The sequence below is a fragment of the Coffea arabica genome, chromosome 10c (genome assembly GCF_036785885.1).
Source record: "Coffea arabica cultivar ET-39 chromosome 10c, Coffea Arabica ET-39 HiFi, whole genome shotgun sequence".
Classification (NCBI taxonomy): Eukaryota; Viridiplantae; Streptophyta; class Magnoliopsida; order Gentianales; family Rubiaceae; genus Coffea; species Coffea arabica.
Genome location: NC_092329.1, coordinates 48,188,387 through 48,204,333, shown reverse-complemented (window position 1 = coordinate 48,204,333; position 15,947 = coordinate 48,188,387). Strand labels below are relative to the sequence as shown.

The following is a 15,947-nucleotide window of genomic DNA, read 5'->3' as shown; positions in this document are numbered from 1 at the left end:
GTATTTCACTTTTATTTGGCCAAGTACAATGATCCAGCTCTTATTACGACAAAGTCAAATTCTTTGAATTTGGAGAAACAAGATTTTGCTTATAATAGTTAATATTACTATATATAGACAGGATTGAGAACAAGAATTAAATCCCAAGTTTCAAGGTCTGTACCTGTACAGCAATAGATAAAAGTTCTTGCATGTGGATCATCATTACTCAAAGTTTCGGGTACGACCAAATAGACTTTAAAGCTACAAAGTAGATTTAGTTCCAAAACTAATTGAGATTATGGAATATTATCCTATGCATCTCCTAGACAGCTCTATGCTTGGCTTGGCTAGCTAACCATCCATTTTTTGTGGATTACATGCATGATCTCCCTCTCTCTCTCTTTTTTCTCTTCCTCTCTCTCTCTCTCTCTCAATGGAAGATCATTCTCAGGCACCACCACCGGACTTGCACAGTGGCCGCAGCCTAGAAGGCGTATGTAGAAAATGCAAATCATTTGTCAGAAGATGCTATCCGGAGAGGCATCCATCTCCTTTGAAAACAACTGACACAAACAAGCATAGATCGCTGGAAAAGGAACACAAGGTATAATGTATCATCATGTTGAATACCTGATTGGTTTTCATTGAAAATTTAGTCTTATGAAATATACATTACGATTTACCAGATTGTTTGAGGTCTAATTAATCTATCCAAACGTATTAAAACATCAGAAAATAATCATATGCTAAAATGGGTCTAAAGAAACTCTTTCTCTATGATATTTACTTATATCTGATTCTTGATTTTTCTGTCATGCACGACCCGATATGTGAACTGATGTACAAAGGAAAGAGTTTAAAAATATATATATATGGACAAAGTTTTGATTGAATCACAAGTTCAATACTCGGATCTTTTGTAGATGAATCCGTATAATGATGAATCCGTATAATGATCTTGTTACATTTGAATTATACCGTTGAGTATATAACAAGAAATTTCAGTATATTCAAGTTCGTAAATTTTCAACCTAACTTTTTCAACATTGTAGGTAAATAAATACATGATTAATCAAGACACAAAAAGAAGTTTTAAAGAATCATAGTTTGGACCATTGAACTAAAACTCAACCTTAATTGCAATTTTCTTCGATGTTTGTTATTATATTTTAGGGTAAAAAACAAAAAAACCCCGGTGATTAACCTAATACACAGAAAAGTCTCCCATGGTTTCAAAATATACAACACGACCCCTCATGCTTTGAACTAAATTGTAAAGGCAATGGAATCCGTTAAACTTAACGGAAATGGGTGAATTGACCAAAATGCACTGATATAATTAAGCAAAAGACAGCTCAAAAAAATCATTTGTTTTATTTTCTAAATAGAGAAAATTGAGGGTTAACGGGTAGAATAGGTATATTTGATAAAAATTAGGTATAAAAATATTTTTTTTAGGTTCCAATAAGTCATTTCCGTTAAGTTTAACGGATTCCGTCACCTTTATAATTTAGTTCAAAGCATGAGATGTCGTATTGTATATTTTGAATCTATAGGAGATTTTTCTGTGTATTAAACTTACCACCGGGGCTTTTTTGTTTTTTACCCTATATTTTATGAACTTAGTGTCAGGCAAATTAGATTGATTTTAATGAACCGTTAAAACTAGATGCAGAAACAGATGTCTGATCACATTCATGTTTGGTAACTACATTTTCTTCAGGCTCTTGACCGCAGCAATTGCAACCAGGTAAACATGAATGGGATGCATGATTGCAGATACAATGAAGAAGGATCCCCAAGAGGAATACCAAAGCGTGGAAGTTATGAGAAAGCCTACTTCACACGTTCACCTCTATCAAGCCCTCCTGCTTCAAGAAACACAAGCCCGTCTCCTCTGTCCAGAAGTACAAGCAAAAGGAGTTTAACCCCAATCCGTTCTGCTGCAGCTAATCTCTTGAGAAGCATGAGCCGCCGAAAAAGTGCTGAAGCAACTACACTCCCTAGCACGCTTTCTAGGAGTGTAAGCCGAAAGGCTTCAACAACAATCATGTATTCCAACTCGAATGGGCTAATGAAGCCCCCGGCAATGGAAATGACCCTCGAGTGCACGCTTGAAGAGTTGTGCTTTGGATGCATCAAGAAGATGAAGATCACAAGAGATTCAGTAACTGATGATGGGTACACACTGTTTCATCGTCCTTGTCTTTTTTTTGTTTCATGAATTTGGCAGCTTTAAGGTGGCAGCCTGCTCGAATCCAACACAACTTGACTAGCACATGGCAGAGATTATCATAACTTGAGAAGAATTTCAATACAGCCATGATTTTAAAGTCAAACAGGAACAGAATCTTCAGTGCTGAATTGTTAATTTGTCAATCCTCTTCCATGTCTTCATTGTATTGCTATATGACATGTCTAGTAACTTGAATATTGAATATCTGTTTACATGTATAGGCACTTGATATGAACTGAAGAATAGGAAATTGCTGTGCAAGACTCAATTTCAAAAATGACGACTGTAGCTCATTTCTCTGCATTGAATATATTTAGGCTACCTGTCTAAATATGCACCATAGTTTACAAGTTGAGGAAGGCACAAAATACCGATCTTCATAAGTTCTACAAGTTTTGCACTTCTATCGTAGAAGTAAAAGATTTGATGAAGCAAAATCTTGAGAGAAATCAGCTCATGATCAGTTCTTACTTTTCACAGGCAATTAATACAAGAAGATGAAGTGCTAACCATCAAAGTTAAGCCAGGATGGAGAAAAGGAACAAAGATTACATTTGAAGGGATGGGAAACGAGATGCCCGGGGCAGATCCTGCAGATGTTATATTCACAGTTTTAGAGAAACGACACCACATGTATAGAAGAGAAGGGGATGATTTGGAGTTGGCAGTTGAAATCCCTTTGGTAAAAGCTCTAACCGGCTGTATTTTCGCAATCCCTTTATTAGGAGGAGAGAAGATGATTTTGACGATTGATGATATCATATACCCTGGTTATCAAAAGATCATACCAGGACATGGTATGCCAAAGCCACATGAACAAGGGGAAAGAGGAAACTTAATAATAACGATGCTTGTTAAGTTTCCAACAGAACTCACAGATGAACAGAGATCTGAAATTGTTAGTATTTTACGAGATTCTTGTTGATCAAAATCAGCTTCTTATTAATAGCTTAACTACTCCATTTTGTTGATATGGAGATTAGAGTTATTTGTAGAATGTGTTTAGAATATACAGGATAAGGTTATCAAGTTTTTGGGATAACCAGCGCATCCAGAGCTTTGTTTGGCATTGATTGACACTGGAGAAATATTCATGCTTCTAACTACAGCAACTCTGGAGGTACATAATTCCTTAAAAATTTTTTAAGAGTAACTATTGTTAAAAAGCTCCTACAAGAACAGTAGGCATACATTAACCAGAGCATGGCTTCGTACAAAGTTCTGGTTTTATTGTGTCTATTATGATTTCCTTGTCATAAGGTGCGTGAAATAAAATGTACAAAAATGTCTGAGTGGATTATTTACAAATTTAAATGGAGAGAATTTATTAGTCACAGCCACAAGCACCATCTTCAAATGAAAGAAAACAAAGACCAACTTAAGCCAAAAGAAAACAGTACACAACCACAACTGCTTAGCAGTCTTGGGGAATCTTTAGTTTCCAAATGTGAATTTACGTAGAAGATTAATCATTTCACCAGTACTAATCATGCCACCCTAACAGAGCACGAAGGATTCCAAGTAAACTGCCATTCACTAGTGCCTTCAGTAGATTCAGCTTCTTTGGTGTGTAGGGAGGGTATCTGGAAGATAAATCCCCTGCAAAACTTCGTAGCAGAACTGCCTTCTTATGGCTGAAGGCGTCAAAAGAAAATTTACCATGGTATGCTCCCATTCCACTTTCTCCTACCCCTCCAAATGGTAAAGTAGGTACTGCAAGCTGCACCAAGTTCAAAAATGTGATTCCAGTAGATGAATTGATAAACATTTGCTACAAGCCCTAACTATATTGTCAATGCTGCCTCAATGACCGCCATTAGATTCTGGCTCAGAAACCTGAGGGGGTAGAGAAAATTTTGCATTTGGGTAACATAAGCAAAGACATCAGAAAGAGAATGCAGATGAATTAAGTGATATGGTCTGGATTTTGATCGTGTACCATGAAGTGAAGCACTAGTAGCCCTCGTTAATTGCTCGTGGTAACATAAAAAACCCTTTTCAGTCCCAACAGTTCTAATGCAAAATAAGACATTTAATGGAGTCATCTTCATCAACTTATCAAATTTCAGATCCCCCATTGACTAGCACGGAAATGTTTGATTTTGGGAAAAAATAAATTCACTCATACATGAAGGGGAAAATGCTGAAAAGTTACAAGAAGACACAGTTATCTTCCCACTTCAGTCATTGCTTTTCCTTCTGTCATTCACCTCCGATGGGACAGTACCTTGAAGGCATTCAACTTCCCTTTTCAGTGGAGGGAAGAAGGGCCATATAAAGAGCAGTGGCTCATAGGCTACCTTAGTCCTTATGTTCTCACATTTCGTCTGAAGATCAGGCTCTTTCTTTTATAAAGTTCACAGGCTCCTCTTCCTTAGAGTTGATTTAAGCCATTTGTCTCTATTTGGTTCATTTCTTCTTGTGGCTAATTATAACCAATTGCACCGCAGAATTAGCCAAACATATTTACACTGTATATGGCCTGTGCATCCTTATCAGACTTAATCTAAACAAATCTCCAAAAGTCACAATCATTACTTTATCAACTGTGCTGTTGTTTCTGTTATGCAGCTATTAATTATTTTTCCAACATGTGCAATAAACTTGCAACTTTTCCAAGTTCGAAGAAAGCTTCCTGTGCATATATCTCTTCAACTGTGTTTTGAAATGCTTGCCTATAAACTGACTCATTTTGTTAATCTTTCAGCTGAAGTTCTGAAGCTATCATGTAAAGATTGCAAAAAAAGGAGGAAAAACACCTAAAATGAAACATGTGAATATTATGTAAACATGAAAATAAGAAACTGGAGTAAATTAAAATCAAAATCAGCATGGCAGGAACTGTGCTAAACACCAAGACGAATGAACAAGTGCGATAAATATCTGATTAGTTGAGCAGTAATTTCAATGAGCAACAGTTAGAACCCATATAATGAAACGTGTAGTTGACCATAAATATGAATAGATGCAAAGAAATCCAGATTCAGGCGAAAATGTTCAGCTTCATTTAGAAGAAAGCTATTCAGTTCGAGTTCAGATACTTACATGCATGGTTGTGTCATTTACAACCAAACCCCCAGCTGATATATTACTGATGAAGTTCTCCTTCAGCTTTTTGTTGTTTGTAAATAGATATGCTGCAAGTGGTTTGTCTTTGGATTTAATGATATTAAAACTGTCCTCCACGTTGTTAACCTTCGTCAAAAAGAAAAATTGATGATCATTCAGAGCATTGTAGAAACAGAACCCAAAAAAAAAATTAACTAAATCATCAGATGTTCAAATTTAATTGTATCACTTTGGGATTTCAAATTTTCGTTAATGTAGTTCTTAGTTTGATCACTTCTCTCTAGCCCATCAGCATTGAATGATGTTTCTTTTAGTAACTGAGTAGAAAACTTGTAATGATCTAAATCAATGTTTAGTAAATGACAGTCAGTGTAGAAATTAACCAACATAACAAATGCTACTGATGCTGATTAGGTTGCAATGTGCTAAGTTTAAAATTAAGAATCTTAAAAGGTGCCAAAATTAAGATAATATCCAAATTTAACTCAACTGCAAGCAGAATTACCGTGAGAATAGGAAGTAAAGGACCAAAGATCTCCTCCTCCATGATTAGAGAGTCTCCTGGGACATCCAGCAAAATTGTAGGTGCTATCTTTCTAGCACACAGAAAGGACGAAGCATAAACAAGATTTCTCACTTAGCTTTAGTGTTCCTAAAACTACAAAAGCACTAAAAGAGCAGAAAACGTGACTCACAGATTGGCAATGTCCTTTTGACCTCCATGAATTATCTTACCAGAAATCTTATCATCATCCAATAGCTTACTTAAGCGATTGAAGTGGTTGGAATTCACAATGCGAGATAAATCATTTGATTTTAATGGATCCTTCCCATAGAATTTCTCCAGTTCAGATCTCAGAGTATCTATCTGCAATACAGGAGACAAAAAAAGAAGTTAGACACAGCTCATTATTTGTGTAGTTCACAAGTATAGCTATTGATAAGGAATCTTACCAAATCTGGGGCAAACTCCTTTGTTGTAATAGCGTAATCAGGGGAAACACAGGCTTGTCCATTATTACATCCCCACTTGCCTGCAATAATTCTCCTTGCTGCAACCTTCAAATTGCAAGATATATAGTGTCACTTTGAAGGATAGGCATACAAGTTGCAGGACAAAGAAAAGGAAGAAAAAAGAAAAACTTGTAATAGCCAATCATTACTTTTAGATCAACATTCGAATCAACAATAACCGGAGATTTTCCACCAAGCTCCAACACCAGAGGTGTTAGATGCTTTGCTGCAGCAGCTGAAACAATGCGCCCCACTTTTCCATTTCCTGCAGGCTTACATGTTTGATCAAAAATCAACAATGGTAGTTTTCAGGCCAAGTTTAACATTTGAAAATAGAAGCTAGTTGACAACAATTATCTTATTCAAGTTGTGAAGTTGCAATATTCTATTCCAATGCAGGGACCCACCTTAAGACAATTATAACATGTTAAATCTTCTTTAGTATTCAACTAGTTCCTTTTTTTTTAAATTGCTGGAATCAGTTCATATGGTTTCACCTACTTTTGTAGATTTAAACAAATGTATCAAATTAAAAGATATTTGAATATCAAAATTCATCAACCATATAAAGTATCATGATATAAACTACAACAACTTAGAAGATACACTTAAGGTAATGAGTGCTTAGGTGTACGGCAGTAATTATGTTCGTTCTTTACTTTGCTAAATCTTTCAGTGTTGGTTCTTTGGAAGTGCCACCAAGAAAAACCCTAGAAAATCCTGATGTTATTTCTTGAACCCTTTCTTTCTTCATTGTGGGATCTGAAATCATGATGGATTTATTGAAATCCAAGGATGCACAAGATTTTTCAAGGAATGGGCCAAACCAGGTCATTTCTCAAGAACAATAGCTAAAGGACCTGATACTACCACTTGGATCTGGAATCTACATGCTGATGCTCATGATTTCAATAGCCATACCAGTGATTTGGAGGAGATTTCTCGAAAAGTATTTAGTGCCAATCTTGGCCAACTCTCCGTCATCTTTCTTTGGTTGAGCAGCATGTATTTCCAAGGTGCTCGTTTTTCCAATTATGAAGCGTGGCTAAGTGATCCAACTCACATTGGGCCTAGTGCCCAGGTGGTTTGCTTTCTTGGCAAAGGTGGTTGGTAAAGTGGCTAAAAAGAGACAAATACTTATTTAGAGATGGACGAACATTTCAATGATTGCTCATGTCCATCAAATATTTATTTTTCTTTATTATCCGGAAAACAACAAGACTACATCAACATTCTCCCTAAAATAGAATGAGAAATAACATAAACTACGCAATACTCAAGAACCTGTATAAAAAATTTTGTCCCATTTCTGCTCCAGTAGTGCAGTTGTCTCAGGTATAGCTCCTTCTACAACTTTAACAGCTGAACAATCCATATACTGTCCGAGAAGTTTAGCAAGAACAGACGATGTTGCTGGGGCAATTTCTGAAGGTTTCAAAACCACAGCATTGCCAGCTGCAATAGCTCCAATGACGGGATCAAGAGATAACACTGGAAGAAGTTTGCAGAGCAAGACAGAGGAAACAAAAACAACAAAAGAGCAGAAAAAGGTTACTATTAAGTCATCGTTCAAGTGGTATATAAGACAAGTTTGATATTCTCTAGAAAATAAACACAGTACATAATGAACAGAAACCAGAAAAGCATTTGGACACATTAGAGTAGTCTTTTCTGTGAAAACAGTTATATCTAAGAAAAAAGATCTGATGAAGTACAGCCATGGCAATTCGTTAATGAAACCAACATCCGGCAGATACACTCAGGTACCAATTATAGGTAGGCACAGCATGGTTTTAAAGTACATACGGAAAAAAGGATATAAACTACAGAATTGATCAATCATAGCCACGATACTTATTAACTAAATAGATAGTCCTTGATTTGATAAGTAGACTTTTCTTCAAATCCTAAACTGAGCATAAGATTAGAAGCACTTGAAGTATGAAAGCAGGCTATCTGAAGGCGCTGAAAAAAGGAAAATGGGTATAAAGGATCCATTCTTAACATACAGAAGGGATAATTCCAAGCTGATATGACTAAGACAACACCCAGAGGTTCCGGAACAATTTCTGCTGATGACGGAAATGTTGTCATCATTGTCTTAACCTGAAAATACAAAATTTTTTGCGTTATATTTTGTAAATGAGAAATGACAAAACTGTATTTAGCAAGAGAAAGTAACTTGAAGGAAATTACTTTCTCTGGTGCCATCCAACGATGTAGTTCCTTCAATGCCAACCCACATGATTCCTTCAACAAAGCAATCTGCATCGTGATATGTCATCAGAAACTAAGAACAAAACATCTAATCATAAGAAATGAAGAAGATGATAGATAATGTCAGGTAGTCAAGAGTTTCCATAACATAAACGTTGACAAAAAAGGAGATTTTAAGCTAGAAACACAAGTATAATAACAGCATTTGCAAGTCTGAACTGGACTATACAATTGAGTCTCACTATTCAAGATGAAGTCAGAGACATAGTTGAGAAGCTCCAAAACATTAAATCAGATGTAAAATGTGAGAAATCCGCACACTTCTAATCAGGTGGCTCTGGGTCATAGCAATTAACAGTGCAATTACTAGTGCTCTAGAAGTTAATACAGTAAAGGTTGACACCAAAACTATAAACAATTATAGTGGGTATTATTCATCCGTCAAACCTACTATATTTTCAAAATTTCTCAAAGTTTCAATCTGCACCATTCATTTTTTGAAATGGTGGAATCTCCACCAGGTCCTCGCCCAGAATTTTAGCAGGGGCACTCAACTCCCATTCCTCTAGTACCCTCCCCCCATTTATCACATCCACCATAACTGTGGAAGCCCAGGTTTGGGACGAAAATTAGAATCAATCCAAAATGAAAAAGTAATATAATTACCGTTAACATTCACTAGAAAATGATACACAGGCAAAAAGAACCTTAATTTTCTGGAATTAAGTCTGCAATATCACATTAATTCAGCTAGTCTGGTGTGCAATAAATGCTCATAGCCGCAATTTTCTTGCCAAAAACGCAGTCAGTTTCCAAAACAAAGTGCTGCAAAATTTATTGCCATTGCCAAATTCCTGTCACTATCCCCTCCCAGTCCCAGCAACCTGCCCTTTTTCAAACATTTATATCCATACATCCATCTTTCTTTTCTTTCTTCTTTTCAATTTTCTTTTTTTTTTTAAAAAAAAGATATGGGAAAAGCTACTAATATTAGCTGACAGAAATAAATTCCCTTTTCAAAAGGTGCAATTAGGATGCAAAAGTATTGCACTAACAAATAAAATAAAATAAATATAGCCATTAAATTTAGTTTTAAGACTAAAAACTAATATTCCTACTAACATTCCTGCTTTTTTTAAAAAAATTATTTGAGAAAGCTCCTATGCATTATAGCAAATGTAAATTCCCAATGAGAATCATATCATATTTTTTGTAAAACAAAAAGGAAAATGAAGTTCAAATTCGGTTTAAAATTATCTCAATAATTCACCATCAAAATTAAAAAAAAAAAAAAACTATCCTTTTCTCACACGGAAAAAAAAATTCAGTCAGAATCAAGTTCCAAAAAAATATAAAATAAAAACCAATCCAACACAAGCATATACTCACAAAGCTACAAAACATCAACCCCAAAAAAAAAAAGAAAAAGAGAATAACACAGCATTAGATAACCCAATCATTAGAAAAAAGCCAAAAGAAAGTGGGCCCCCCCACCTCCTGAAGGAAAGATTCGAGTTCGGGCTTAGAGAGGTCGGAGCGAAGAGCATCGACGATCTCCTTCTCATGAAAGCTCGCCAATTTCAGCAACGCTTTCAACTGCGAAACTCTCCATTCGTAGCTCCTCGTCCTTCCGCTCGCGTAAGTCCCCCTCAGCCCCTTCATCATCGCCGCCGCATCGAAAAACGCCATCCTCAACCACGATTCTCTTATCAAACACCCAAATCCTCCGACTCCAACGAACCAGCGAAAGTTCAGCAAAAGTCAGTATTATCTGAGCTGCCTTTTATATGAAGACTGACTGAAGCCGGCTGGATGACTTTCGTTTTTTGAATACGTAAAAAACACAGTAGTGTATGTACAGACGTATGCATATATATGGACGGAGGGTATTCTATATTATATAGAATGTAACGTATGTATTTGTGAATCTTGAATAGGCGGAGATTGTGGGGAAAGACTAGAGAGACGGGGACGCACGTGAACTGAGAGTAGGATTTTTTTTTTGGGTTGGGGGAGGGGGGTGTTGTTGGAGACGGAGGAGAATGGGAACAGGATAAAATGCAGGGAGAGAAGCGTGTCGACGGGGCGGGTGGAGATTGGAGGAGCGTGGAATAATAGACAGCATTACCAACTTTGTTGGATAGTGGTATTTGAAAACGATTGAGGTTTCAAGCTACCACTCGCGGAGGCGGCGTGTGCGGTAATTGCACTCTTACTTCTATTGATCGCACTTTCGCCAGCATTTTTTTATGTATAATTTTTATTTATTAAGCTATATGATAAAATAATTGGTGAAAGTGTGACCAACAAAAAGTGGAGCAGTGGATTTCTATTAATATTTCATCAGTTAGTATATTATCAATTTGAAATTGATTTATGGCATTTTGTAAGTCTTGATGTTGAAAATACGAGTGAAAAACACATAGAAAGGTTTGGAACAGAGAGTTTTGGATGTAAGAGCTTCCTTTGTTTATATCTTTCTAAAATGTTTTTAGAATTCATTTGTAACAAGTGGGATCAGAATTCGATCAATTTCATGGCTTGCCTTTTCATGTTTATCAAAAGTTTAAAGCACAAGATTAGCACACACACAATATATGGGTTCATAATAAAAATTCTAATGTTATCACCTATCCCATGAGCACGAAAGTGCCCTAAAGACACGTCAGAGAAGGATCCCGTTTGGATTTCTATTTTTAGAAATTTTTGTAAAAAAATATACTGTAATAATTTAATATATGTGAAGTAAAAAGATGATTGAAAAATGTGTTCACGAAAAACTACAATCCAAATTTTTAAAAGTTCCTAAAGGCAAGTAATAGAAGAATCATTATCAAAATTCTCTTATGCATATCAAAATTCTCTTATAGTTGCAAGTTGATATATATCTTTCCCTTTTTTTGTAGTATTTATCAGGAATGCATTTGGAGCAGTATTGGACCATGATGTTCTCTATCTGATAGAGGGGCTGAATCTGCACCTTATGCTAGTCTTAATGTTGATAATGCGATTCATCAATGCATGAAAGGGATTTGAAAACAGGGATGTTAAATTAACTTCCTCCCTTTATAAAAAAATCGTCTATAACATATTTTTAAAATGATTTTGGAGATAGTTTATCCCATGTGGAATTAAAATTGTATTAATTCCACGATTTGGTTTACTTTTCTTGCTCTAGATTTTTCTTTTTTAAAATAAATAATTTTCTTTGAAATACAGGGATGTTAAATTAACTTCCTCCCTTTATAAAAAAATCGTTTATAACATATTTTTAAAATGATTTTGGAGATAATTTATCCCATGTGGAATTAAAATTGTATTAATTCCACGATTTGGTTTACTTTTCTTGCTCTCGATTTTTCTTTTTAAAATAAATAATTTTCTTTGAAATACAGGGATGTTAAATTAACTTCCTCCCTTTATAAAAAAATCGTTTATAACATATTTTTAAAATGATTTTGGAGATAATTTATCCCATGTGGAATTAAAATTGTATTAATTCCACGATTTGGTTTACTTTTCTTGCTCTCGATTTTTCTTTTTAAAATAAAAAAATTTTAAAAATTTTATGCTCAATTTGAGATAGAAATTACATCCCCTATAAAAGTAGAGTAATGATATTCTTACTAATTTAATCTAGAATTATTGGCAATCCGTCCAATATATTAATGTACTTGAGTTACAAAATAAATCTAACGAAAATAACAATTAGTAGAAAAGGCAAAAATTGAAAATCTAATGCCAATTTTATAGACTGTCGCATTAAATTAAGATTTTTTTTTCTAGAAGCATTAGAATAAGAAACGCATTATGCTGCCAAAAAAGAAAATCAAAAGAAATGAATGGAGTAAAATAGCATGTTTTAATAAATTAAATAAATTGTGATAGTTGATAAGATTATAATGGCTTTTGTGTCTACCCATAGAAGTGTTTTTAATCGATTTTTTGGACTTACTTTAAGCTTCTTTTCTAGAAACTTTGCTGTGTAATAAAAAAAATTTGTCATATAATATTCTCAATTTCCTTTTCTCTTTAATGAGCTTTTGATTCTTATAGATCCCCAAAAACAAAAAACCCTAACAAGAAGTTACAAGATAATTGTTTTTGTTTATATTGTTTTTGGCCTTTCAAAGTAGCTTTTACAAAATAAAATCCGAATCATAAACTCATTTATTGGCCTTAAAAGCCAAAGGTCCTAAACAATTTTAAAATTTGAAATGCCATTAATGCTACTTATAAAATATAAGAAATCAAATATAAAATATTCTTAATACGTTTACGTGTTTGACCGAATGTGTAGTAGCTCTTAAGAGTTCCAAATCCTTCGTAATCTTAAACTAAATCCGCGTCTTTCTGAAGAATGAGAAGCGGTCCCGGATAACAAAGTTTAGTTAAACAAATCTCCAATGTTCATCATAATGGTAAACTTAATAGCGTACCCCGAACAACCCAACGAGGTTAATTCGGATTATAAGATTATAATTGTTTAGGATTAAGGAAAGTGACATGAGGAAAAAAAAAATGTGTTTATAAAGTTTTAAACTAAGTGCAAGTACGTATGTGTAAAGTTATGATGACAATTGGTTGGATGGAACATGAATTAGGTGGTAATGGTTAAGAATTTATTAATTGGTTAACTACTTATCGAGAAAAAAAAAATTTTCTTTTATACTAACAGGTTTTGAGCATGCAAAATATGACATGTAATTATTATTGTTCGTCTTGAAAACATTAATCCAATCATAACACAAAAAAAATGTTTAGTACTACTGTTGTCTAGACCATTACATTAAAAAAGCCTTTTAGGTTTTTTTTTTTTTTTAAAAAAAACGATTTTTGTGCAATCAAAATAAGATTATAAAATTTCAAAACTATCCTCCTCATTAATTTTTAACCTTTTTTTTTTCCTCGAGTCAAGAAGAAACAACACACACACAGTTAGATTAAACACTCAGCGGGAACCTTTACAGGTAGATTAATTTTTAGCCTTTACAGGTGGTTTGGATCTATGTGGAGTTTTGTTTGTGCAGTAATTTACCAGTTTGGATATTAATGAAATGGCCGTTAGGAGATCTCTAGTTCGACTTTCAAATTCTTCCCTTTTTTTCCTCAACTATCAGCTACATAATTCGAATGACAAGTAGAAAAACTCTAAGAGCCCGATCTCTAGTTCGACTTTCAAATTCTCCCCTTTCTTTCCTCAAATTTCAGCTACATAATTTGAATTACAAGTAGAAAAACTCTAAGAGCCCTTTCGTGGCTACTGTTATATCACAGTTATTGCCTACTTTTTCACTGCATGCTTTATTTTACCTCCCACTACTTCTTTCTTTGTTCCTCTGAATAGTTATTGCCTGCTGTTTTGTTTTATTGCATGTTTTATTTTACCTCATTTTGTTTTATTCTCAAAATAATACTACTATGCTTTATGGCCCGCTTTTGAAACCTTCATTCATGCTTATCTTTGTCCAAATGCCTGTATATCACTTCCAATCATTTTTCATTTTCCACGTACGGATTAGTATTAGAACTATTATATTACACTTTCCTTTCCTTTTCAGCAGATGCAAACATGCCTTAGGCAGTTGACGGAATCATGCGGAAGATGCTTGCGTGTTTCGTTTAGTCAACCATACGCAACGGCTAGGATACGCCGTAGACGGCAGGCGTTGAAATTCATGCCACCAAGTCCATGAAGGTGGCGTTTGGTTGCCAGTTTTTGCTGAGGTTAGGTGTTTTTGTTGGGACCTTTCCCTGTCGGTGATGTCAAGCTGGTGTAACGAACGGATATGGAATCTTTTCCACGCAACTAGATGCTTCTGTCAGATAAATATCTACATTTTTTTGTGAAGAATTGATTTGGTGAGAAATTATGTGATGTAAACTGACTTGTATTCTGTTTTTTCTAGTATAGGATATTTAGATATGCTTTATCATGACAAAAACTAAACACTAATTGCTACGTGGAGTGAAAGGAACCCAAAGATGGATTTTTAGGGATTTTGCCCTTCAATCAACTTGGACAACTTCATATACGTAGAAGTACAATATATAGAGTCCATATGGATTAAACATCTAGGATTGTTATTTTTAGAAGTTTTTGTAAATAATGTATTATAACAATTTTATGTATCTGAGCTAAAAAGATTATTGGAAAATATGCTCACAGAAAATGTATAAATTTTTTTTGTAAAAAATCACAATCCAAATAAGCAACTGAAAATATTGAACTCTAATGCTATATTTTAGGCACTTTATCCCTATGCTGAAAGTTTTCTTACACTGTCAGCGTTGGATAAATGACAACTATATAAAATTTGAATTTAAAATTCAACTTTTGCACATATATTATGCATCAAACGATAATAATATATATACTATCAGTGTATACAAGATCTACTTTTTATTTTTTTTTCCTCACTCTAATAGTGCCAAGAGAATAAGAGCCAGAGGGATTCTTCATCCTTTTTTTTTAGTCTTATTAATACCAAGAAGCATAAGAGAGAGGGAGGGTGAAAACTCAATTTTGGAAGGAAGAAATATAAGGTAGATTACAATGTTCTCATCATTATAAAACCACTCATTACTCTTTCAGCTATCATCCGGCTCCAATTTCGAGTTTTGACTACCATTTTCATTCCTTTTACCACCTCTAGAAATTGAGCAATGGAGGTGATAAGGTCGTCTCAGTTAGAGTTGGGTGATAGATGGAAAAGTAAATACTAGTCATCTATATCTATATGTATTAAAGAGAAGGTTTTTGAGGAGAAGCTTTCACAAGTGTAAGAAATCTGAATCCCTTTTTACTATAATTTTGGATTTATTTTAATTTAATAATCCTTATCTTCTCCTTATCCTTTCCCACTCTTCAATTTACGTGACCCACTAATCCACAAAATCAAAACTCCTAAATTTTAACTAACAGATGATAACCACTCCTACAAAATGATATGTGCAAATTATAATTCTGGTCTCATATTTATTATTGACACTTACCATATCACTGATAAAAATAACTAACTGTTATTTTGTTAATTTAAGAAACTCACAACTAGAGGTGGCAATATGGATAAATGGTTCATAATTGGTTTTGACTTAATGGATGGTGGATGAAATTTATCCAATCCATTTAGATCCATTTAATAAATGGATCTAAATGAATGGATCTAAATGGATTAAATAAAAACCAATTATCCATTTATAATCCATTTAAATATTTTTGTTACTTTTTTTTTTGTATTACCATTTCTTGTAAATTCAAGCCACAAAATACCACGGATGTAAATTCAAGCAAAATGAACCTTCATTTCACTAAAAAACTATCTGAAATTATTATTATTATTATATATATGTATATATATTACATATTACAGAGTAGCCATATATTGCAAAATTGCCCAAACAATAGAAGTCCTGCATAGACCGTATG

General features: G+C 34.2%; 2 protein-coding genes across 2 annotated transcripts; one reads left to right on the top strand and one right to left on the bottom strand.

Moving 5' to 3' along the window:
- Window positions 1-238: 238 nt before the first annotated feature.
- Window positions 239-3,143, top strand: LOC113714147 (uncharacterized). Its single transcript, XM_027237943.2, has 3 exons — window positions 239-586; window positions 1,706-2,163; window positions 2,699-3,143. Exons 1-3 carry the CDS (start codon window positions 416-418, stop codon window positions 3,141-3,143), a joined length of 1,074 nt encoding a protein of 357 aa, XP_027093744.1. The 5' UTR covers window positions 239-415.
- Window positions 3,144-3,426: 283 nt separating this feature from the next.
- Window positions 3,427-10,508, bottom strand: LOC113714472 (aldehyde dehydrogenase family 3 member H1). Its single transcript, XM_027238320.2, has 10 exons — window positions 10,013-10,508; window positions 8,498-8,566; window positions 8,311-8,407; window positions 7,586-7,792; window positions 6,451-6,566; window positions 6,242-6,346; window positions 5,983-6,155; window positions 5,793-5,883; window positions 5,264-5,413; window positions 3,427-3,938 (listed from the first exon to the last, which is right to left on the bottom strand). Exons 1-10 carry the CDS (start codon window positions 10,205-10,207, stop codon window positions 3,702-3,704), a joined length of 1,440 nt encoding a protein of 479 aa, XP_027094121.1. The 5' UTR covers window positions 10,208-10,508; the 3' UTR covers window positions 3,427-3,701.
- Window positions 10,509-15,947: the final 5,439 nt, after the last annotated feature.

Coding starts and splice junctions, on each gene's coding strand:
- LOC113714472 (XM_027238320.2), bottom strand. CDS start 10,207: ATGGCGTTTTTCGATGCGGCGGCGATGATGAAGGGGCTGAGGGGGACT. Junction 7,793..8,310: donor AGCTTGGAATTATCCCTTCT/GTATGTTAAGAA, acceptor AACTTCTTCCAG/TGTTATCTCTTGATCCCGTC. Junction 6,567..7,585: donor GGACAAAATTTTTTATACAG/GTTCTTGAGTAT, acceptor GTAAGCCTGCAG/GAAATGGAAAAGTGGGGCGC.
- LOC113714147 (XM_027237943.2), top strand. CDS start 416: ATGGAAGATCATTCTCAGGCACCACCACCGGACTTGCACAGTGGCCGC. Junction 587..1,705: donor CGCTGGAAAAGGAACACAAG/GTATAATGTATC, acceptor CATTTTCTTCAG/GCTCTTGACCGCAGCAATTG. Junction 2,164..2,698: donor GATTCAGTAACTGATGATGG/GTACACACTGTT, acceptor TACTTTTCACAG/GCAATTAATACAAGAAGATG.